Here is a 23,678-nt window from a genome sequence, read left to right on the forward strand (position 1 = left end):
TGTAGGCAAAGCAGTTTTATTTGTATTATGTTTCATACATATACACACACATATACATATATATATATATATATATATATATATATATATATATATATATATATATATATATATATATATATATATATATATATATACATACATATATACATACATACATACATATATATATATACATATATATACACATATATATATATATATATATATATATATATATATACGTCAATATGGAATGGATTAATCTGCGTTATTTTGACAGTCCCTAATAATATATATATATATATATATATATATATATATATATATATATATATATATATATATATATATATCTATATATATCATACACACACACGCACTTTTCAGAGCGTTCAGTAAAAAGCACTGGAGAACAATACGGTTTTCAATCTGGCAGTTGGTTCCAGCGCTGTGCTGTCATTTATATATTTATCTTGGCCAGAATGTAATGCTGCATTAGTCCACTGGGGGGCACTGTATGACTATTCAACATAAAGAGAAGTGTTAAACTAGTCAGTGAATGCTGGATTGGTGGAAGTGACCAAGCCATAGTGACCTCACATTAGAAAAGAGAAAACATTTAATTAAAAATACTATATAGTAATAGTGTTAAAATTTAAGCTGACGGCTGATGTTAATGGATCTTTTATGTTAATGGATCTTTCATGAAAAAAACACCTGAAAAAAATGCTGTTAAAAACGCTTCAGGAGTTAAACAGAGTTTGTGGTCAGCTGCATTTTTTTGCAGTTAAATGGAAAAGGCATCCTGTGTCACTCCGAGAAAAACTGACTCACTCTGAAAACTCTGAACACAGTGACTCATCGTGATGGATGGAGAAAACGTGGGAAGAGAATTAATGAGAAATTCTTTGCGGCCACCATAGGGAGAGCTATTTAACTTGACCGCATTTGGACCACGGCATCTTCAGAGTAAGGCGTATAGATTTGGTTTTATCTCCAAATGGTGGCGATGGTGGTGTGCTCCTGTCTAAGCCTGCTAGTGTTGCCCACTGTAGAGCACATCTGGACGACATCTGGAGCTCATCAGGGACCGGGTGCTTCTGAAACTGCCATGGGAACATACATACTATTTTTAAATAAGTAAATGAAACTAAACAAACAAAGGGTTAGTTGATATTGCTGAACTTTTTCAAGATATGACAAATTAATGACCTTTATGTAAAGCCCTACAAACATAAGTGAAGACATTACTTTTTTCACTGAGGGGCCTCTAAAATATGCAATAATGTCAGTGATGATGGGTGCAGTGTACACTACAGGCACTGCTATAAATTATAATACACTGCTTGTACGGATATTTGACTCAGTGCACCGTAAGATGGAACTGCTGGGAGTACTGAAAACTCAGTGTTGAGAACTGAAGCATTTTGGAGCTCAGAGGTCAAATAGGAAGAAAAAAAACTTCCAAGTTAAAATTAGAAATAGTTATAAGAGAAGCTGAGCTGACACAGAACAGTTTGCCTTTGTTAAAGAAAGGAGCTGGAGACGGATGCAGAAACAAATCCTATGCATGGTCCCATGGGAAATGGCAATGAATACGTTGCATATTAAAAATGCTTTTTTCAAATGGAGCCTTTTACTGAGCAGAATCATAATCATATTGTATTTGCAATTACAATAGAAAGTAATTAAACTCTAAAAAGTACAAAATTTGGCCATTATAATAAAATGTGATTAATTAAAGCGGTGGTTAAATAGCATGAATGTAGCCATATGTTAGATGCTGGTTTCTAGAATCAGCCAGAGAACCACAAAAGTCGGTCCGTTCGTCTTTGCAAAAATCTTTCCCACGCTGTGTTGTGGCTCAGATTTACGGCTTTCCAAAACTAGATTCCCCTCATTTTGATGTTCACTTCATTTTACTGATGTATTGTTTCATAACTATAATTAGCATAAGGCGAAGATATGTTGCTTCTAATTACATGTGCGTCTTGATTACATCCTGTAAAATGAAAACGATACTATTTAAAATATTGAATCGTGGGTCTAGTAAAAACACATTTTAGGTTGGATTAGATTTTGAGGTACACGCCATTCACAAGAGGTTTATACAAATATAATTACACACAGATACTTCAAAAGAGTCCACACCATCAGTGCCACTGATTTCTGAAAGCTTGTGACCACATGAGAGGCTTTTCCAAGACCTCAACAGAGAAGATTCCAGTGTGGACTCCATCTAAAAACATGGCGGGCCCCAAGGCAAACTTGAAGCCGGTCTGCTCCACCAGCACAGTCTGTACTTTAAGGAAAACTCTAGCGGAAGTTCTTGTCCTGCCTTCATCTTAAACCAAGAACGTCCTCCGAGCAACACTACACAAGCCTCACAGCAAAAGAGCGTAAGACTAACGTTTCTGGCTCCAGGTTGGCCAGCAGAAAGAATGTGGACACGCACCATACACTGATGAGTATTTTGTATATTTTCCCTTTTGTATGCTTTATTGACATGCCAAGAATTCCTATATTCACAGCTTGTGAATCACCCAACCACGAAAAGATTGACTTGTGATCATTTGCCCAGCCCAGTGTGGGCAATTCATCAATGTTCTGTATGTCTTCATTGGCAGCCAAACAAAATTACTTCCATCAGCCAACTCACATGAAACACATTTATTATGTGAATACAGAGTTTATATTGGCCATCTGAGCTTTGACCTCGTCCCCAAAGTCAGAACAACAGAGTTTTGGAAGTGAATACACTCCCCCCCCAAAACCACATTTGATACAGAGCCTGAAACCAGTTATCATATTGATTCTACTATGTGTGGGCCATAGAGCTCAACAGTGTAGTTCCTGAAGTAAAAATCCCATTCATTTTCACCATAAGGATTTTGATTATCAGCCATAATGTCTAAACCATCCAAGGGAGACTAACCACGAGCTCCGAGGTTGTGAAACAAAAGTTTCTGCTCCTGTAGAAGCTAGTCCGTATGAAATCCATATGAAGAAATACTACACTACCCACAATCCTAACATAATAGCGACGTCTCAGATTGGTGGAACTCGCTGTTACCATGAAAATGTTTACCACACCCACGAACGGCTAGATCAAGCTTCTACCATTGAATAGGGGTGGGAATCACCAGAGGTCCACAATACAATATTATTGGCATTTTAAACAATACTTTGAAAAAAAATTACCTTTTTTTCCCCAACTTAAAATTTTCCCAATTTCAAATTATCTCCCCAAAAGGAAACTTCGTCAACATCTGTTTTATCTAAAAAGATACATTTCTCTGTTTGTTCATCTCACTTCAATGTTATTGCTCAAAATGGGATTGTCAAGCAGACAAACCAACACATACATAATAATAGATCAATACTTGCCGTCTGCGTATAGATACAGTATTGCCACGAAAAATATCTTTTATATAGGCTATATATCCCCCCCACCCCTACCATTGAAGTCTAGGATATTTTATGTACACAGTCTTGTACCTTTGCCATTTTTCTCGTTTTCAAAATGTTATTTTGCGCCGAATCAAATGTTTTATGGTCACGATTCATCTCGGAGCTGGTTGGCTTGGTTCCAGCCTTAAAACTCTTTATATAAGCATTTAATAAAACATCAATGGAGAAATTGAACGGGGAAAAACTGTTCTGGAAACCAGAGGTGTTTAAAAAGTGGGCGGTCACTGTTGAGCTCTATTCCCCTGTAAGACACCACAGACAATGAAGGGAATATACTATCTAGTGAGCACCTGGTTCCTGTGTGGCCATTCCTAACAAAACACCTCCAGTCAGGGAATATACAATCTAGCAAACTGAGAACTGAAACACTTCTTTACCGAAGCCAAATATGACGAAATGTGAAAATGACTGTTGTGCGTGACAAATGCCATTCTGTGTTTCTCATGAAGCCAATATTACAGTGAAATAATTAAGTAAATAGGCAGTCATGTTTACATACCAGAAGCCAGTATACAAACCATAGGCCACTCTGCAAAACAGTTACAACATAGAAGGAAACATGCCGCAAAACCAAATGAGCTCCCTATAAAAAGCATCATATAACACTTTGCCACAACACGAAAGAAATGTAGTCATTCACAATTACTACCAATGCAAACACACTGCACATAGTTATCAACCGCATAAGAGCAAAAATTGGCAGTCAGCACATATCAAAAGCACGAGAACAGATTTCAGCAGCATAAGAGAAGACATTAGCAGCCAGCATACTAACAGCTTACGAGCAAATTCAGCCAGCAGACAAATATCAACAGCATAAGAGAAGAAGTAATCAGCCAGCAGACTCCAAGACATGCAAAAATGACAGCAGGTTCAAAAGACACAATTTAACCTAGCAACGCTAGCAACTTTTTACTAAGTTCTTTGAGCTAAATGCTAATGTCCTCATGTTTTGCAATATTTACTATACTATATTAGTTTAGCATGTACGCTAACATTGGCTATGTAGCACTGAACTCAAAACACAGCTGAGGCTGATGGTAATGTCATTAGTTTCTCAGGTATTTGGTTGTAAATCGAAGAATTGGAAAAATCTGAATGTTGAAAAGTCAGGGAAACACTAAAGTTACTGCAATGCATGCTGTGGAGAACATGAATGTTTCATCCAATAATGGTGCAGACATTTCACTTAGAGCCAAAAATGACAATCTATGGTGGCACTAAATAAAAAAAAATAAAAATAAAAAAAAATATGTTGAAATATTTCACTAAAAACGTCTGGTGGCACTAAAGGGAAAGTCAGGGGATCACTCAGTCCTTGGGATGCATCCTCTGGAAACCAGGAATGTCTGTGCCAATGTATTCAGGTGGCTAGATGTTGAGATTTTTCACTGGATAAGTGAAGAATTTGAACTGCTGGTGGCGCTAGAATAGATGAAAAGTCAAGGAGTCAAGAAAGTCGAGGATAAAGAAATGTATTACCTAGGATCCTTGAAAATCTGCACCAAATGTCATCGCAATTCATCAGATGTTACTCAAAAACAAAAATGTCAACCTCTTGGTGGTCCAAAGTCTGTAGGATTAACCCTTTGGAGACCATGTCTAGTATATGTGAAGAAATTGACAATAAAGCTGACTTGACTTCACTTGACTTGATTTGATGAATGGCTGCACAAAATGTTATAGCAATCCATGAAATAACGTTAGTTGTTGAGATATTACAATCTGAATCAAAGATTGACCAACTGCCTCGCCGCTAGCCTGGCTAAAAACATTGCTTTTAGCCAGCAACATTGCTCCGCTCTGCTGACATCCTTTACAATGTGTTAGAATTAGCAGCTAGCACTTACCTCGGTGACGGTGAGGAGATGCAGGTGAAGCAAAACTAATAGGCTTCAAGTTGTGTGTGTGGACAGCTGGGGACGAGCGACGCTTTTATGATTTTTTTTAATCCCCAAAACCGTCCTTAAATAGCATACATGGTTTGACTTTTAGCCGACAAGTTTGTCTAGTAAATATACTACCGGAGCAGCATGTAGCAGCAGCAAACGAGTGAGCCAGGTGACAGGTTAAATGGACTCACGGTGCACAAGGGTGCGCTTGTTATACTGTAGGCTACGTTACAGCCGTCGGTACCGAGTTGTCTACCGTGATTCTCAAAGTGGGGTCTGTGTGGCACTCTGCTAGGGGGCCATGGAGATTTCAGATTCATTCATTTTTCAAAAGACTTCAAAGTTCAGCAAACAATATTTTCATTTTTAAATAATAGTTCATAGGTTAGCCTAGCTACATTCTATCTAGCTCTTGCAATTCTGTTTTATACATGTCTATTATATTTCTAATACGTTTTGTTGTGTTCTTTTACATAAGACTACAGAAGTGTATAAAAATTAGGCTACCAAATTATTCCAAACAGGACACAGGCTACATAATGGGGTCCCCTCTTTTGTGAAAATAGCCCTTGGTTAAAAAGAAGCTAATCTGGTCTACCTGAACCAGCATTCAGACTGTGTTCATGTTCAAGTTCTTTTTTTCTTTTTTTTCATTTAAAGAGGAAAGGAAATCAATTTCATTCTAACTTATCCCATTCTCTCTGTTATCAGAACATCTACTCTTTCAAACCTAATGTTGACTCCACAAGAGCCTTGTTCCCATAATTGTCCTGTATTTCTGACCTTTTAAGGCACATACCAGAGACATTAAGCAGAAATAACAAATTACAAAAAATGACCTTTCCATCAGTCAATTCTCTCTCTCTCTCTCTCTCTCTCTCTCTCTCTCTCTCTCTCTCTCTCTCTCTCTCTCTCTCTCTCTCTTATCTTATAAATCCATGGCCCAAAGGTACACAGAAAATGAGCTCTGTATTTGTCTGACAGAGAAACAACAGCAAATAATTTCAGCGTAATACTTTAATTCTGTCATTTCCTTTGGTGGAATTATCCCTGAAAACAACAGGCATGGAGAAATTAAAGACTCCAATTTGAATTGTTTTTACGTTATACTCCGAATCTGACCCCCCAAATTGATTGATATATGCTTGTTCAAACAATGTAATTTCCTTTAACAGTACTGCTGAGATTGTTTTCTTTTCCCCACAAACTTACCAGTCTAGAGGACAATTGTCCTCACTGCACACAATTAATCTTCATTACAAAATACAGTACATACATTGTCCTTATATGCTTTCATTTTCCAAATACTACATGCATTAACCAAGTTGTGTGCATTTTTGTCATTAAGCACCAATAGACTTGATTACTTCAAGTGTCCATCAGCTCCCACATTCATACTGCATCTTTTCCATATGGATTAATCAGTCTTTGAAACACCTCTTTGTTTAAATTGCATGTAGTCGCATAGCATTGCTACATGGGAAGTGCAATATCACATAGTTCAGCTGTGTCAGAGCTGAGTATTTTTGCATATCAATGTGTCACATCACTGCTGTCCTGTTTCCATCATGTTGCTTTGTATTTAACACAAGTCTCACAGGCTTCAGGGACATCCGGCCTTGTCTGTCCTTCACAGAGCTCAGAGTGTTTCCCCTGAAGCCTTGTGTATCTTAGTAGTAATGCACTCTTCCAATAGTCCCTGTTCCTGACCCCAGGATATCAGGCTGGCCATTCCTCCAGATCTCACGTATGATGCGCTCCCTCTCCTCCAGTCGCTGTGCCCGTTCCAGCTCCTCAGCTGAAGTAAATACGTTCACACTCAGTGTCCCATCTGATTGGCTGGTATGATTACCAACAGGGATTTCTGTGCTGGGCAAAGGGATAGGTGCCTCTACATCATCCCCATCTTCATCGTCATCGTCCTCACTCTCCTCGTCCTCATCGCTGATGTCCTTTAAGTGTTTCTTCTCCGGCGTGGAGGGGGCGACGTTGGTCCGCGGCTTGCAGGAGATGCGGATGACCAGGAGGCAGAGCGTCAGCACCAGGCCGAAACACACTCCAAGCACAAAGTAAAGGCCAAAGCTCTCTGGGTTAGCTGAGGAAAGGAAATAAATGGTTGTCAGATGGAGTAAAATGTTACTTGATTTTTTTTTTTTGGATAGAGATCACTAACATGGAGATGTAGGTATTGTGCTGGGCTGCGGTGTGACGTACCTTTGATGTGTGCATATGCAGCTATGCTGTTGCTCAGGAGGTCCATTTCTTTTTTCTTCACATCCATGGTGAGCTTGACTTTGATTTCCTCACACCTGAAAAACAACAAACATATGACACATCTGACTTTGGCGTATAATACTCTTCCAGGTGCTAAAAGTCTTTGAAATGTTTTCCAAGCACCCTTCCTCCAGTGTCACATTCTGTGCAGCGCCTGAATGTCAAACCCACTGACCACGGTACTTCTTTATATGCCTTCGAGTGGGTGGGATGAGGCCTCCAAGTGTCAAACAAAAGCTCCTCTGTGTAGTCCTAAAGTACTGGCTTCATCTGGGATCATCATAACACATTTGGCACATGGCACTCTGCCTCTTCCATTCTCTCTGATCTATGACAGCTCTCTTTAAAGGAGGTCAAGAGTCAATTTTCCAAGTAGCCACTAAGGACTCCTTCCTGCCTGATGGGACTCTCAGATCAATTTTGATCGAATTTTGTGTCCCTGATATTTAAGCTGTCCGTCCTCCTGACATCCTGTCAGTCTGAGGAGCTCCATTGTGTTTTTAACCATTCCTGTGTGCCGCTGTGGCTCCTAACACTCACAAGTCAAAGTAAAACCTGTGGAGCAGTGCACCAGATACAAAAACAGTTCAGGTTCATTCTCCTTTGCGATCTGATTTTTTTGTTTTCAGTAAATATCTACATCTTCTGTGTCACCTTCATGCTACCTCCTCAGTATATATTTTTTCTTCAGGAGATACAAGCTTGTTTCTCATCTGTAAAAAATGCATGGACTATCGAACCTGCTGCTGGGTCTTTCTGTATTTCCTCCGTCAACCTTCCTCAGCTCCTCTCTTCTCCACCCTGCAGCCCTTTCCTGCTGACTCTGACTTTTTTCCTCTGCTTTGCCATTTTGTGAACATTTTCCATGATGACATCATGGTGTTGCACCATGAGACACATAAGAGTGTTGATGGCAACAGAGGAGAGAGACCAATTCAAAACAAAAGGAGGTGCCTTTAATCCTTCCAGCTAAATATTAGCTCCATTACCCTTTAGTATGTGCTTTGTGTTGTGGCTGGCTGTGGAAAAAAAAAATCCCTGTTCATGTGAAATGACGATGAACTCTGAAGCCATCCCACGCTTACGTGTGCACACTTTTCTCTAAGTCGAACCACATGTCACTAAGCCTACACACGGATCATATGGATGTCCTCAAATTGCACAATCCACATGTTTTTGTTTGTATTTACCTCCAAATTGCACCCACTGATAGCACCAGTGCCTGATTTGTGTCATGATGTGAAGATTGATTTATGCAGCATTTGTGCTCATTTGACGATGTAGCTTTTAGTAAAATTCAAGCATAAAACCACACACATGTAAACCATATGTAATGTGGTTTACTAATGAACTTTAAAACAGCAAACATTCTCTTCTGTAAAAGCATAAGTAAACAGAAAAGTGGAGTACACATATAAAACTTACCACAAAATGAAACTATGAAGCACGTCCTCAGTCCCAGCTCATAGTTTTAATGAGAAGTTGGAAAATGGAAGCGAAATGATCACGCTTCTCTCGCTTTCTCCCCTCTGACGTTGGATCAGGGCCTGTGATCTTTGGTCCTCAGTCTAAACAGTTCGTTTGGCCATCCTGAGAAAAGAGCAAACACAGACACAGACACAGACACCCACCCACACACACACACACACACACACACACACACACACACACACACACACACACACACACACACACACACACACACACACACGTCAAGGCACATTAGATCCAAAATCAGTGAGGCGTCTGCAATGCAAACAATGACAGGCCTATTGCAGGATACACGGTCCAGCAAGAGCCTAGAGGCAGGCATTTTCAGTTTTCACTGGTTCAACTCTGATGTCTTAAGCCACAGAGTAAAAAACACAGGAATGTACACCTAACCCTGGCCACTGTATAAGGTATACTATACAGTTTAATGCAATCCAATACAACAGATCTGCCACAAATCCTACATTTAGGGAGATTATAATGCTTATTATTTTACTATAATGCAAAAACAGTTTTATCCCCTTTTGAAAATTGGAAAGAAATTGCACAATAGCTGCAATGCCATTGTAGTTTACATGTATATGTTCTTCTCACACAAAAAGTGATGAGAATTCAAAATTCAGTGAGACTTCAACATGAGTCCCAGAATCACTTTCCTTTACTCAGTAAAAGGCCTATAATGAGCTTGGGGTTAGTGCTTTACATGCCAGGTGGGGAACAAGGGCTGTGAAAAATGCTGCGCTGTGAAGTTTTCTAACGTGTAGCCCTGTTTAGGAAAAAGCTCATGTGCCAGCCGTAGTTGGTTTAACAGAGCCTCTGTGCTTTCCAGGGCAGATTTTGATCTTGCTGACTCTTGGCAGATCCTATGTACACTACAGAGCGCCTGACCGAGACAGCGCTTAGGGCTGAGTGACAGAGCGGTCACTATGGCAACATGCTTTCCAGGCCACCCCCTCGGTCTCCACGGGAGCGAGACGATGGGCCTCTTGTTTCTGCAGTGCGAATAGGTATGGACCTACGCGCTGTCTTCCTGTCGAGCTTCCTTCCTTCCTTCCTTTCTTTTCAATTATGAACATGTTCATCTCCTCGCTCCCGCAGAGCCTAATTCCTCCCTACTAATGGAATCTATTCATCATTATCTAAGCAGAGCCAGAGAGCATGGGCTTTCAATGATATATTTTGTTTTTGTCTCAAGGGTAATAAAGTGAACGGCTCGAGTGACTACAGCCGTACCTTAAGCCAAAGTCCAAGGTAATGATTGGACACCTACAGTACAGTAACTGGCCTCTTCTCACACTGGAATGCAGCAAACCTGAGCTTCATCAGCACTCAGGCATTTGTTACTGGTGGTTAATGACAACTGGAGACCTGTTTAAAGCCTATCTAAACACTAATTACCCTGCCCTGTTGTTTTGTTGTGTTTTTGTTTTACCTCAAGAAGGAAATTATTAACAGATCTCCTCCCCAGCCCTCCCATGACTCAACAGTCATTTTTCTCCAAGTGACCCACTTTGCTGTTCTATTGCAGATGTTGCCTTACCCTACAGCCTTGAAAATGAGACCCTAATAACAAAGGAGTCATGCATTTGCAATTTGATGTATCATTTTGTCCCATCAGGTTTTACTCAAGCTTAAGTTGCATTATAAACTGCCTGGTAAATATTATGAATGAGAGCAAGTCCTCAAATTATGGCTCCTGACGTAATCAAATGTTAACACCAACCATGACGGCTTAATTCAAAAAAGCAAACAGAACAAACCAACTATGAGATTTTGACATGTTTTTTAACTTTGGCTTGAACCATCTTCTTTGGCAAAAATCAAATAAATATAACAAACAAACAAACAAAGCTTCTCTCTTCACTTCTCACACTCTATACTGGGGAGTGCCGACTGGTGGGAGCATTCACACCAACTGCTCTGCTATAGAAGTGAGAATATGTCAAGAATCGAGACTCCATATGGTGTTATTGTGAGGCAAACAATCATATGTTGACTGCGTGAAACAAAAGATAAGACAGCTAAAATGTAATTTTCCAATGATCTTGCCAAACCAGAGTAGACACGTCTGAGCTCCTGTGACGTTAATGTTTAGTCTTATTTTTTGTCCCTGCTAGCTTATTATTTGTCTTTCCTGGCGTCATGTCCTGAGGTCAAACACCGAGGCATCCCCTTCCTGAGTCTGTTGCACGCTGCTGACTATCATCACGTAACCCATCCTGACATGGCTTAAATTGTGTGGGAAACCTATGTCTACGTCTCTTTATCTCATATTAAATTTAAACAAAATGTAATACCAGTAATGAATCATAAAGTATGGCTCAGCTAAGTCTTTCTCAAAGTCAGTCAGTGATGAGATCTTTATATTTATAAGGTCACAGCAGAAAATGTGTTCAGACTGAAGCCAGCCATAAACATGTTATGGTGTGGTGTGGTGGCCTAAAAAGAGGTCAAACACTATTTCTGACTGAGCATTGTTTGCTTTGATTTGGATGGAGGAGCTGGAGTGGATGAAAAACTCCAAACCATCATGTAGTGTGATATTTTTGTTGTCATCCATTTGGAGATAACCACAATAGCCCTTCCTTCCCACAGGGTTTGTCCCTTTCCTCAGGGGACAACATCCAGGTCAAAGCCCTCCTTCAGCAACACTGCCATTGTCTAGGATAACTATATGAAGACAGAATGACTGAGCTGTCTTCTGTACACAGATGTCAACTGGCTGATTCATTACCAGCCTCCCTAACAAGGGCAGACCTCCAAAGCAAAAGTCAGAGAATAGATGCACTTTTCCCCAGATATTTCACCAATAATACTTGTTTCATAAACCATCCAACCACAACTCTTCTTCCATGATGAAGAAATCAAAGTCATAACCCTTCAGTGGAATTTATGCAGGGAGTCAAGCCTCATTTGATTTATACACAGAAGATGAAAAGGTCAGATTACACAAGGGAGCGAGTCGGTGTTATTTCCTCATAGTAATGACACACGCTGAACCGCAGCGGGAACAACATATTTTTAATACCTAGAATTTCACTGCAGCTGCAACAATTTTTGGCACAACGGATGATCTTTCTGTGGTTCGCCTGCGATGAAGCTTCACAAAATGAAAATAACCAGATTTGAATTTAATCACATTTCATTGTTTTTACACTTCAAATCCACACGCAGACTCTCTCTTTTAAGGGGAGATCACAGAAGCTGCCATTAGAATTTATAGGATCATAGTGTCTTTGCTCTTGATTATGTTCATTAAAACGTTCCTGCTTTGATTCTGTGGCTGCTACTAAAAAGAAGAACAGTCTGGACTTGACTGTGCACAGCATCAAACAAGCCAATCCGGGTAATTTGTTTGCTATTTTCAGCTTGCAAAGCACATTCTAAAACTCTGCATGTTCCCCTTAAATAAATATACCGAATCAAAGCAAGGTCTTGGCTCAGTTATTCTCTCACTGATGAAGAGATTGTTTCAGTAGCTGATGAAAGGTTAACAGCAACCATTAAACTGCCAAATAGTCTCAAAAGTATCTGCTGGATGTCTCTACAAACCATTTGTCACATACATGTAATCAAGCCAGAAAACGATCTCCAAGTACTGAAACATGATGGAACGTCAAGCTCTCCCCCAAACAGCAGAGGTGCAGGCCATTACTTTCCCCTCTGTAAACAGAAACATTGTCCAAACGGAGATCTCTTTTCACAGTGTCTGTAAAAGCATTCATGAGGGTCCACAGGATGAAGATAATTTCTTGTGGAAACCGCAGCGAGTTTTCTTCACATCCAAGAAGGTTGCAAAGGACATTTCTGCAGACAGTAAGAGTGTATTTCTTCCCAGTTCCTCTTGACATGAAGATCTTGGGTTTCAAGCTGTGCAAACCGTTAGTGCTGCTTCCTCCTTGTCAAGGCCTGCCAGAGTATCTGACTAAAGGCCCAGACACACAGACCAGACGGCTGACCCTCGGCAGAAAAGGCAGTTGGACTGATCAGTCTACCCGAGTTGGTCAAAAAAGTGCCTCGGGACAAACCAAAGCGACGAGAAGTAATACGTCTCCATAACAGCAGGTGGCGCTAATCTGCATTGTCGCCCAAAAATTAAAACCGGCAGCTGATTGGACGAACGCGTCACGTGGGTCTGGTTTCTCCGGAAATTCAAAGACAGACTGTCATGGCGGCTTGTTCAGAATACGATCTCATATTGTACTAAAATAGTTCACCAAAACGTGTTTCTGAAAACATTTTAAGCGAGAAATAGGCCGTGCAGTTGCTGAATCTGTCTTCATTTCAGATCGACAAAGGTCAGTTTAAAAGATTTTCGTCAGATTTTGAGAGACTCTAGTCACGCTCATTCCGCTCCCCTTTTCCGGGTTAGCACTCTACCAATCAGATGGGTCATTTGAGTCCAACTGCCGGTAGCGCCCGCCGCGCCGATTATACATGTCAAATTGGCCAAAATGAAGGCCGACGGCCCCTCGGACGGACGACGGCACGGAACACACCGAACAGACTCGAGTCACTGACCTCGCCAGACTGTCCAACGGCCGATTATCGGCTCTGTGTGTAGTAGGCTTTAGAGGAAAACTGTTGCATTTGGAAACAGAACAGGCATGTGGTTGCCATCAGGACACAGATGTGGAGCACCAGGTGAGGATGACCTCAAACGGACCTGGGTCAGAGAGTATTTGCAAATACCTGTAGAGTTTGTTTTATTCTGTTAAATGAGCCAAGTTAAAGTGGCTACACTCAATAGGGAGGATAAGAAGCAGAAGACAACTGAGCAGATTTCTGCCACATATTGTCCAGTTCTTGATACCCATTTCAGTTGCACATCTCCCCTCTCTTCAGAAAAAGGTTACAAAAATTGGGTGACGAGGACCCTGCCTGTTTAAATTCCTGCCTGTTCATACTTGACCTAAGAGACAACATTTGAAAAAACATTCTCAAACCAAGGTACTGTCACCCGCTTGTTGCGGAGCTTTTGACCATATCGCACTGTCTTCATCAGCAGATGGAGTTTGCTCACTTACCAATGAAACACAGGGATTTCTCCTAATAATGACAAGCAAAGAACAAGTCTTACTGTAAACTGGTATTCATTACAAGGACACAAAGTCCTAAATCTGCATCTACATCTCCTGATGAGAACTGTGTGATCCGTAGAAAGCACTTCTGAGACAGCATATATTGGACTTTAGTTTCAGAGACTATGACACTAAATGATCCTGATGTTAAAGCCACCCACCCATCAAACCCTTTGTGTAGGTAAAAAACAAACAATCCAACACATTTTTACTCATATTTGACCCTAGTCTGAACTACAGTGTGCTGCCAGCTGCAGAGACAAACAGCTCCAGTGAAGGTGAAGTTAGAATTTGCTCAACTTTTATTAAACTTTTATTTCCTTTTGAGTGGGTCTTAAATGTAAATACATTTAGATCTAAACATGTGTTGTTTGTGCAGCATTCAAACTTTGACATTGTTCTTCCATTAGACAATTTGTTCTTATATCCAAATGTCTTGAATATGGGTTAGTGTTTGACATGGAGCTGAAAGAAAGCTTTGTTTAGTCATGTGCTAATGTATTTGGCTTTGGGCATGCACTTTATTTGACATGCACTCAATGAACAACAGCTTTGCTTTCAAGGACAAAAACCTTTCCAGGAGTAAACACAGAATAAAACCAGTCGAGCATTGTCAGCAAGTTATTATTTGACTTTAGACACGGATAGGGTTGTAAATTTAACATGACTCTGTATACCAATGTGACGCCAGCTTAGCTCAGAGTAACTGCAACCCTTGCTGTAATGAATCCCTGTGTATCCTCATGTTATAAAACGTGACCCACAGTGCACTGCTTGTCCTGTGAAGAGCATATTTCGTGGGCTAAGGCAGGTAATGGGAGGGTAATAGAGATGTGGGACTGAGCTGGGGGTTAGGGCAAGTGGTTAATAGCACCCAGATGTGTTCCTGATGTGAGGCAGAGACAGAATGCTTGACTATGTAAATAAAGAAGAGATATCCCATGTAACATCTTCCTACTGACGTTATCACGGTACCAATCAAGCATATCAAGCAGCGCTCATGGCACAAGGAAGCCACATTGGAAACAACCACATCTGTGTGTGTGAGTGTGTTTGCTGACAGGGTTTATTGGTGTGTGCATGTGTGTTGGCAGTTACTGGTTGTCTGTGTATGTTCCTGTATGTTGAAATTGATTCATATGAACATTCCTCCATGATTCTCTAAAGCAGTGGGCTTTAGATCATCCTTAACTCAGAGCTCCAAAAATAGAGCCATGATCTCACCCTTTTCATCGATCTGGGCCACCATCCAGCAGCAAGCCAACACCACATACTGTATCAATTACATGGACCCAACGGATTATTCTGTGACACAAAACACGTGTTTGCCCTTTATATGATTGGGTCCGTAGCATTTTTTCTATACAGCTCATGAACATGGTGCGGCTCCACAAGATTAGTAGGTTCAGAAAATGTTGTTGTGACAGGAACTAAGATTGTGTAGTAAAAGTGAAGGCTGCTGTTTTCAGCTATTTAAAAGGCCTGTATGACTTCAACTGGTCTCTATAAGCGACCACTAGTAATTACAAAACAGTATTGTCATCTATCATGGTTTCCCTTGAATTAGTGGCATCATATTTGTTACAATAGAGATAAGTAAATACTCCCTTCAGAGCAGGGCCGAAATAGCTACTCAAAAGTTCCTTATCACATGGGAAGATGATGTAGAGATAAAATGAAAGCTTTGTCATTTGTTTTTTTGTGGCTAAGAAATGAAATGGCATGTGATGGTTGTTAGCTTGTGGTGGTGGGGGAGAGATTTTGTTCCAAAAGAAATCTCAGTGCTGTTTTGTCATTGCTTCTGATCTCTTAGGACATTAAATCATCTGAGAAAGTTTTTGTTTTTGATTGGCTTTTGAATACTGCCTCCAGACTGTGACTAACTTAATCATGGGTCAACTCTCTTTTGCTAATACCATTTTAAACAATGTAGCAAATACATGGAGTTCTAGTCTGCATCCTGTTCGACCAATTATTCACATACAGTTTTATTAAACAAAATAAAAGGCCACCACATCTGTGCATGCTCAAGTGCATTTTTGTGTGTTTCAGTTTTGGTTTGCTCCTCTTTGTATGTGTGTATCTAGCTACATGTATGTGTGTGTCTGTGTGGGTGTCCGAGTTCGAGACAGGAGTGTAAGCTTAGGCAAACCCACTGGACTTAGTATGTCAAACATCTGCCTGAGCCTAAACAGGGGAGTGCCTGGACCAGTGAAGCTCCTGCTAGAAAGCAATAAGCCCTGAGCCCTGTAAGACATCAGTGGTTGTTGGGAGCTTTGCTAAACACAATTTGTGAGACATTCATCAAACTGCCTTTTCTATATTACTCTAAAACTTGTACACGTCTAAAATGTTACTTAATGCTAGTGTGATTTGTGAGTTTGTGAACAGGAACATAAAAAAGAACCACTTGTTAAAGTGCACTGAGTAAACCTTTTGCTATCTATAAACTCTCCCATCTGATGATCACAATACTGTATATTTATGAGGGTTTGAAAAAGGTATTGCTGCTGCATGATGGAAGATGGTGAAATGAGCAAAGACATGTTTTAAGACACTTTGTTCTAACGCTAAAACAGGATTCTACTTTTTACTATATGCTTATGTCTCAAAATAGAAATAGTTGTAAGGTTAAAGTTAAAGTTAAAAGTTAATGAATCACCTACAATAAAATAAAAATAAAACATAGGGATGCATTTCCAGTTTGCAGTGCATGGCAGGCATTGGCTGAAAGTTAGGCAGCAGCAGCAATAGTAAACAGTGAACAGCAGTAACAATCGCCTCTGTTATGGGTAGCTTCAAAGAGATCAGCTGATGATAAGCTGATCTGGGTGAATGGCTGCGTGTCATTAATGTGCAATGATATCTATCACAGTATTTCCACTTTGCATACATTCATTCCTAACAATGTGTTTGCGATTGATATTTGTTCTTTCTTTTTGCTTGCTTACTCATCTCTACTGTGACGATATGACCGTCCTTGGTCTCCAGTAGAGGCCAATCACAGTCATAGGTAAATTAGGGTCAGTGTGATTAAGGTAAAGATTTTACTTTTTCTGCCAAAGCCCAGATTGCTGGGATATGTAAGTGAGCCACTGGTGGGCTACAGTCTTGAACTGTAAGTAATACTGTGTTAAGCTATCTTTGAAGAGCTTTGGGGGGAAAGGAGTAAACATGAAATCATAACTCATTCTAATTAACGTGTCAAAGCTTTTCCATTTACTCTGTTTGCACTAGCTTTCTGCACAATGCTATAATACAGAACCTGACCAACCAACAGTGAACTCTTGATGCAGATGTTTCTGCTTGTCCAGTGATACTGGGACATAGGAGACACTACTGTATGTATTAAGACCTAAATTGCTGAACTTACGCTCATTTATTTCTATTACGGTGGTCTACAACAGTCTAAGATAAATTTTTTTTTATATAATAGTGTCTCCTTAAGCAATACACTTAATGAGAAACTAAAAATTTAAGGAGCTGCTCTTTAAACAAGACTATGAGAACATCCTCGGGGACTATTTTGTGATAACAATGCATTTTTTTGTTTGAGAAGACAACACTGCTATAAAATAAAGTTAATTTGTAAACCTGCTAAATCAGCCAAATTCATTGTCTATGGAGTTGCTCCATGCTTTCTACAATATGGCATCACCACACTCTCTGGTTTCTGGCTTTAAGGGAGATATTTTTTCTCCATCAGAATTGATATATACAGAATTATGAATTACAGCATATTTTACCCGTGTTCTTGCAAGGAGGTTTACGTGGGATTCTTTTCTCTTGACTTATCGCAGCTTTGTGTAGGCTGAAACTTTCTGTATCTGTAGCTCAAACAGATTGGTACCCTGGGAGTTCAGACAAGCAGTTCAAATCAGAGTTTGACCTCTGACCTCTAGGTAAATAGAATAGGGTTAACAACCATCCTCAGGACAGATAAGACAGGCCGCCTGATAAATGAGTCAGTGGGGTATGGGTAAAAGGAAAGTCTGCTGGCATGAATAGCTCGGAGAGGTCATTCAGAAGTCAACTCTTCCCAGCTGGCCTTGAAGGACTTACTTAACCAACCATTCACACTCATCCTATGGAAGGTTATCTGATTTACTGGAGAAGGCACAGCTAAAGTGCTGCCTGCCCACCTAGATTGTGTAAATTAAAGGAGACGCCCAAGAGCAAACCCAGCCCTGTCCAGCCTCCGCCCATCACCTCCCTCTTCCCTCACCTCGCTTTCTCCCTGATAAGAGGTGCTAACCACAAATGTCCAGTGGAGAGTGAGAGCTATGGGAGCTGAAGCATATGGTCAACTGCTGCCCTGCAAGATTGTTTCCATGAGTTTATGTTAAAAAAAAAAAAGAAAAAAGAAAGAAAGAAGGGGGAACAGCTGATAAAGAAACAGAGCCATATGCACCATGTGTGCACTTTTCATGCCTCATTTTAAGATCTTGTGACATCTCCCACTTCAGTTGTCTTTTATTATATGACGTCTGCTACAAAATGAAACAGGATGTTTGCTTTGATTGTAGCAAGGTGACGACTAATTAATCACCACAAGGTCAGCCAATAATGTGCAGCTGCACAGGAAAGCCATACCCAGGCTCTACTGTCCTATCGTAACATATAAGTGCTGCATCAGCTCCTCTTTGACAGACGTTCAACAAATACATGCTAAAAACACACACGTTTAGCAGGATTACACTATGATTCACTGACACTGCTTGGATGGATGTGGATATTTATCTTAGTCCTGGACTAACAGTGACAAAAACGTAGTGCTATACTACAATTAAGTTATTACCGTAAACAGAAGGTAACATCATGCGTCAAAGGGCTTTATCAAGGTGTTTACTCTGCTGTTGTTACCAAAACCCATTCACTTCTTTGTCATATTTACCCACACTTTATTATTAGTATAAACGAGCACAGAGGGAACTCATAATTCATGTGAAGTTAATACATACTCAAGCTTCTGCGATGGAAACCAGATATCAAAGTTTACAGCACATGGAAGTTTTCCCAAACACACGCACCTCTAAACAAGCCTGCTAAACTAGAGTTTTAGTACACATGAGTTGCAGAGCATTACAACTGCAGACACTTAACTATAAAACAAGTTCCTCCATTGTAGAAGTACAGTGACAGAGGCTGTGGATCACTGGGGTTTCTATGGTACTGTACATACACTGACATAAACTGTCAAACTCACCGGTCTGTGATGACAAGAATTGTCCCTCTGAAACTGTTCAGTCCACACAGAAAGGTTTAGGCAAAGCCTTCTTTCCCTCCGAATTTTGAAAGAAACACAGCATTACGAGCAGTCCTGACTGTTTCAGTTGATTCCCTGTTGCTGCTGTGGTCAAGTCCTGAAGAGTGTGTGTGTGTTTGTGTGTGTGTGTGTGTGTGTGTGTGTGTGTGTGTGTGTGTGTGTGTCTGCCTGAGCGTGTGTACAGAGTCTAGGGAAGAGGTGGTAACTTCCTCTCAAAGTTGGAGACGAAGTGAGTAACAGAGTTTTCTCTCTCCCGGCTCGTATCCACAAGAAGCAGGAAAAGCTGTCATACTATCCCCCTTTTCAGACGGAAAAAAAGAGGAACAGCCTAAAAAGGGCAAGCTCGGGGAAAAGGGGAGGAAGGAAAGCAGTGTGTGTGTGTGTGTGTGTGTGTGTGTGTGTGTGTGTGTGTGTGTGTGTGTGTGTGTGTGTGTGTGTGTGTGTGTGTGTGTGTGTGGGGGTGGGTGGGGGGTTCCCTCTGTTGTTAAGGAAACAAGCAAAAAGCAACTCCAGGCTCAGGTTTTCCATGCACAGTTCAGTGTGACAGAGCCAAAACAACAACAACAAAAACAACAACAACAACTGTGAATGTTTAGCTGATGTGTAGCTGTGTATGTTTTGACAAGTGAGTTGCTTTGTAAGTCTTGTCAATAAGCTAAAAATGAAGTTTGCGCCGGCAGCTGGTTAGCTTAGACAGTTTCCAGTCTTTATGCTAAGCTAGGCTAACTGGCAGTCCTATATTTACTAGGCAGATGTGCGAGTGGTATTGATCTTTTCATTAAACTCTTGGCAAGAAAGCTAATAAGCTGAAAGGTCAAACTCTTTCTTTAAAATGGAAATGTTATCATCTAAATTCAGAAGTGCATTAATTCTGGTTGGGTGTGGGTGAAAAATACAATCCTTTATAGTAAGGAAACATATTTATCCTCCTGGTAATATCATTCATGAGAATATACACTCTAGATATTCAACATCAAGTTTCTAAGTGTGTTCATGCATCATCAACTATAATGTGCTGACAGAAAGTGTCATAAGAGAATGTCTGAAGTTACAAATGTGTCTCAGTAGTGGTCTATGTTGGCCTATGCTGCCATGATGCTTATAATGTCATGAAGAATCTCACTTTATATTTAAAATTTCAATTCAGAAATGTTACAAGCATTTGCAACTTATTACTGGAGAAACGTTCCTCCCAGAACTAGAGTGTGCGGCTATAATGAGAAGAGGCTATATGGTTTTTGTGGAAGCAGCCTCACACAAAACATGGTAAACATGTAATCCCAATAATATGTCAACTCCCATGCTGAAGGAGTTGACATCCTAATTGCTCACAGCTGCGAGCTGAAAAAACTCTTCTGGTAGATCGCATCAATTATTGACCGCACAACTGAGGCAACACTGACAATAATGATCCTTTTTCTAGCTTCAGGATGTTGTATGTCTTGTACTTTTGAATTCACAGCACACATTCTGAGCTCACGCTTGTCATATTTTGCAACCGGCTTTGCAACCAACGTCTCTTCAACTGTAAGAGCTTTATACCATCTCTGTGGGCCCAGCTGTAAATCTTGGTGGCCACCAAGCGCCGTCTTGACCACATTTTATTAAAGCCATACGCTCGGGAGGGCATAGTGACACTTTTCATTAGCGTTGCCCCTACTCTTCATGGGAAAATAAGGGAAGAAAAGCTGAGAGCAGTCAAATCAAGCATTCGTTTTATTCTTCCAAAAGGTCAATGTAAGAGCAGAGCTGTTATTGTGCTACACCCTGCTGGGGCATGAAAGAACATCTTGGTCTTTATGCCACATTTTCTTCACTTATAAACCCACACGCTAACCTGAACAGCCTGTCTGTGAGTGGCCACAAAATCTTGTGATAGACTCACTTCAGTTGAAATTGCATTGCATATTAGACCCATTGTGTTTTCAGACTCAGCACTCCAAATTAAACCTCCTCCCACTGTGTCTTTCTTGAATCTCTTCTTTTCCCTATCCCCTCATTAAAAAAACATTCTGGATGCAAACAAAACAAAATAGAAAGCAGAAGGCATCTCTCCAATATTCCCCCTGTCAACTCAATCACTATGAAGAGGAGATGTAGGGGCTAGAGCAGGGGCTTTTTTGGGAAAACCTGTGTCCCTTTAGTGCCAGGATTTCAATTTTTCTCTGAGCTGCATCAGCGATCACATTCCTGTGTGGATCTCCTCATGGCTGGCAGATGTCCACCTGTCCCTGGGGCCGAATTATACTCCAGCACTGGGTTGGTCTGATGAGAGTGGATAAGTTAGGGGTAGTAGAATGGAGAGAGGCAGAGGAAGAAGAAGAAGAAGAAGAAGAAGAAGATGATGAAAGAAAATACAAGCAAGAGAGAGGTGAGAGAAGGTGAAGATGAGACTTGAAGAGAAATGAGAACAGTCTAATTACAGGGCACATACGGCTTTCAAGGCAGACTTGTCAGACAAACCTGAGCATGTCGGTGTGCCCGCTTAATGTAAATACACAGTATATCATGATAAGCTTGCGGAAACAGGGAGGGATATGTGGCTGATGACTGGGGAGGGTCTGTCTGCAGGTGGGAAAGGATGAAACAAGCAGGGAAGGTGTGTGTGTGTGTGTGTGTGTGTGTGTGTGTGTGTGTGTGTGTGTGTGCGTGTGCGTGCGTGAGACGGAGGGGGATGGTGGGGACATTTTAACAAGATAGCACTCGTTCACAAAGCTTGCTGCCGCGGTGAAGTGCAGCGATACGCTCCAAACTGGTTTCATAGGAACAAAAGCTAACTACCATCTTTAACCTAGAATAATATTTGCAGTGTGTTTCATGACAATCACCTCACCCACTCATTTTCCAAAGGCTGCCACACAGAGCCTTTGTTAGTAATCTGCTCCGTAGGGATGCCGTGTGAATGAACGGTGCATGGAGACCTTTGATGTGAGGCTGAGTTTGGCTAGAACAGATTACAAAGCACAAAAAATAAAGAAGGGAAACTCTTAAACTCAAAAAAAAGAAACTGAAGTTCAAACACAACACAATGTTCTTCACTTAGAGGAACTCAGTGATTCTTTTTTCTCAAGAAAGCTAATAATCTAATAATTGAAATGGGAAAATAATGATTAAAGCTTTGTCTTCCTGGCTCAAACCTCAGAGAGATGGAGAGAGAGAAAGAGAGAGAAAACACAACCCATAGATGACTCATCAGTACACTCAACACTGAAATGAATATCCGAGGACGCCCTGAGAGAATTAGCATTGTTCTTTTTTAAATCAGAAACATTCTGAGATATCAAACTGCAAACACACCTTGCTAAGAAGTTCTGCTTACATCAAGTGAATATGTTGATGCAGGAACACAAAGGAGAGAGGAGGGAAAACATCTTCTCTGTCATTTTTTAATGTAGGTTATCATTAAGTTTGTCAAAGTACAAACACTTTGGCATTCACAAACTGCTCATTAAAACTTCCTTGACAATCCTGTAGATGGATCCTGTCTAGGTCTTCACTTTCAGGTACTCTCCACACCCTCTTTCCAGTGCATGAAAACACATGTCTCTTTGGCCCTGGTGCCCCCACATAAAAAAGCTTACTGGAGGCATCTGCCAGCAGTAGCTTCTTTATGAGACAGATGGGATCCCAGAGCAGGGACCTCCTGTGCACGGGGCTTGTTTTGTGATCATAAGTCTGATCTCCTTCCCGCTGTGATTTTCCACTACCTCTGCATGCATAAATAATAAATGACATGCACATACGTAGGCACATAGAAACAGAGACGTATCAGCACATACTGTACATACTGACTGACCCAATGTGATCCTTGCTGTAGTGTTTGATACACCTACGTCATCCTTAATAACAAGTTTAAGTTCACCCACATTACAAAACCATATTTTTTTTACTTATCTCTTGTGGCCATGCTGATAGTTTTGGTCTATTTTGTCCGGTTAGGAGGTAGGCCCATTGGTCTACTGGACCATAGAGGTGAATCAAATGTTCACAATCATCTCCTTCCAGAAACAATGGCCTCATAAAGAGGCCTCATCATCCTCGCATCTTTGTGGGGCGGCAAGGTGGTTCAGTGGTTAGCACTGCTGCCTCACAGCAAGTAGGCACTGCATAGTTCGATCCCCAGTCCGGGCAGGGCCTTTCTGTGTGGAGTTTGCATGTTCTCCCCCTGTTTGCGTGGGTTTCCTCCAGGTGCTCTGGTTTCCTCCCACCATAAAGATATGC

General features: G+C 40.8%; 1 protein-coding gene across 3 annotated transcripts; it reads right to left on the minus strand.

Moving 5' to 3' along the window:
* Positions 1-5,844: 5,844 nt before the first annotated feature.
* eva1ba (eva-1 homolog Ba (C. elegans)) lies at positions 5,845-19,732 on the minus strand. 3 transcript variants are annotated; one of them, XM_078252420.1, is made up of 4 exons: positions 19,398-19,732; positions 9,045-9,209; positions 7,560-7,654; positions 5,845-7,440 (listed from the first exon to the last, which is right to left on the minus strand). In XM_078252420.1, exons 3-4 carry the CDS (start codon positions 7,624-7,626, stop codon positions 7,016-7,018), a joined length of 492 nt encoding a protein of 163 aa, XP_078108546.1. In that variant the 5' UTR covers positions 7,627-7,654; positions 9,045-9,209; positions 19,398-19,732; the 3' UTR covers positions 5,845-7,015. The 3 variants fall into 3 exon arrangements, with proteins under 3 accessions (XP_078108546.1, XP_078108547.1, XP_078108548.1); XM_078252421.1 differs by lacking the exons at positions 9,045-9,209; positions 19,398-19,732 and adding an exon at positions 8,360-8,463; XM_078252422.1 differs by lacking the exons at positions 9,045-9,209; positions 19,398-19,732 and adding an exon at positions 7,795-8,326.
* Between the last annotated feature and the right edge of the window lie 3,946 nt (positions 19,733-23,678).

The sequence above is a fragment of the Sander vitreus genome, chromosome 6 (genome assembly GCF_031162955.1).
Source record: "Sander vitreus isolate 19-12246 chromosome 6, sanVit1, whole genome shotgun sequence".
Classification (NCBI taxonomy): Eukaryota; Metazoa; Chordata; class Actinopteri; order Perciformes; family Percidae; genus Sander; species Sander vitreus.

Bases quoted from the DNA above. Each gene is read 5' to 3' on its own strand.
- eva1ba (XM_078252420.1), bottom strand. From the start codon at position 7,626: ATGGATGTGAAGAAAAAAGAAATGGACCTCCTGAGCAACAGCATAGCT. The intron at 7,441-7,559 runs GTACGTCACACC...TCCTTTCCTCAG, and splicing joins TGCATATGCACACATCAAAG to CTAACCCAGAGAGCTTTGGC.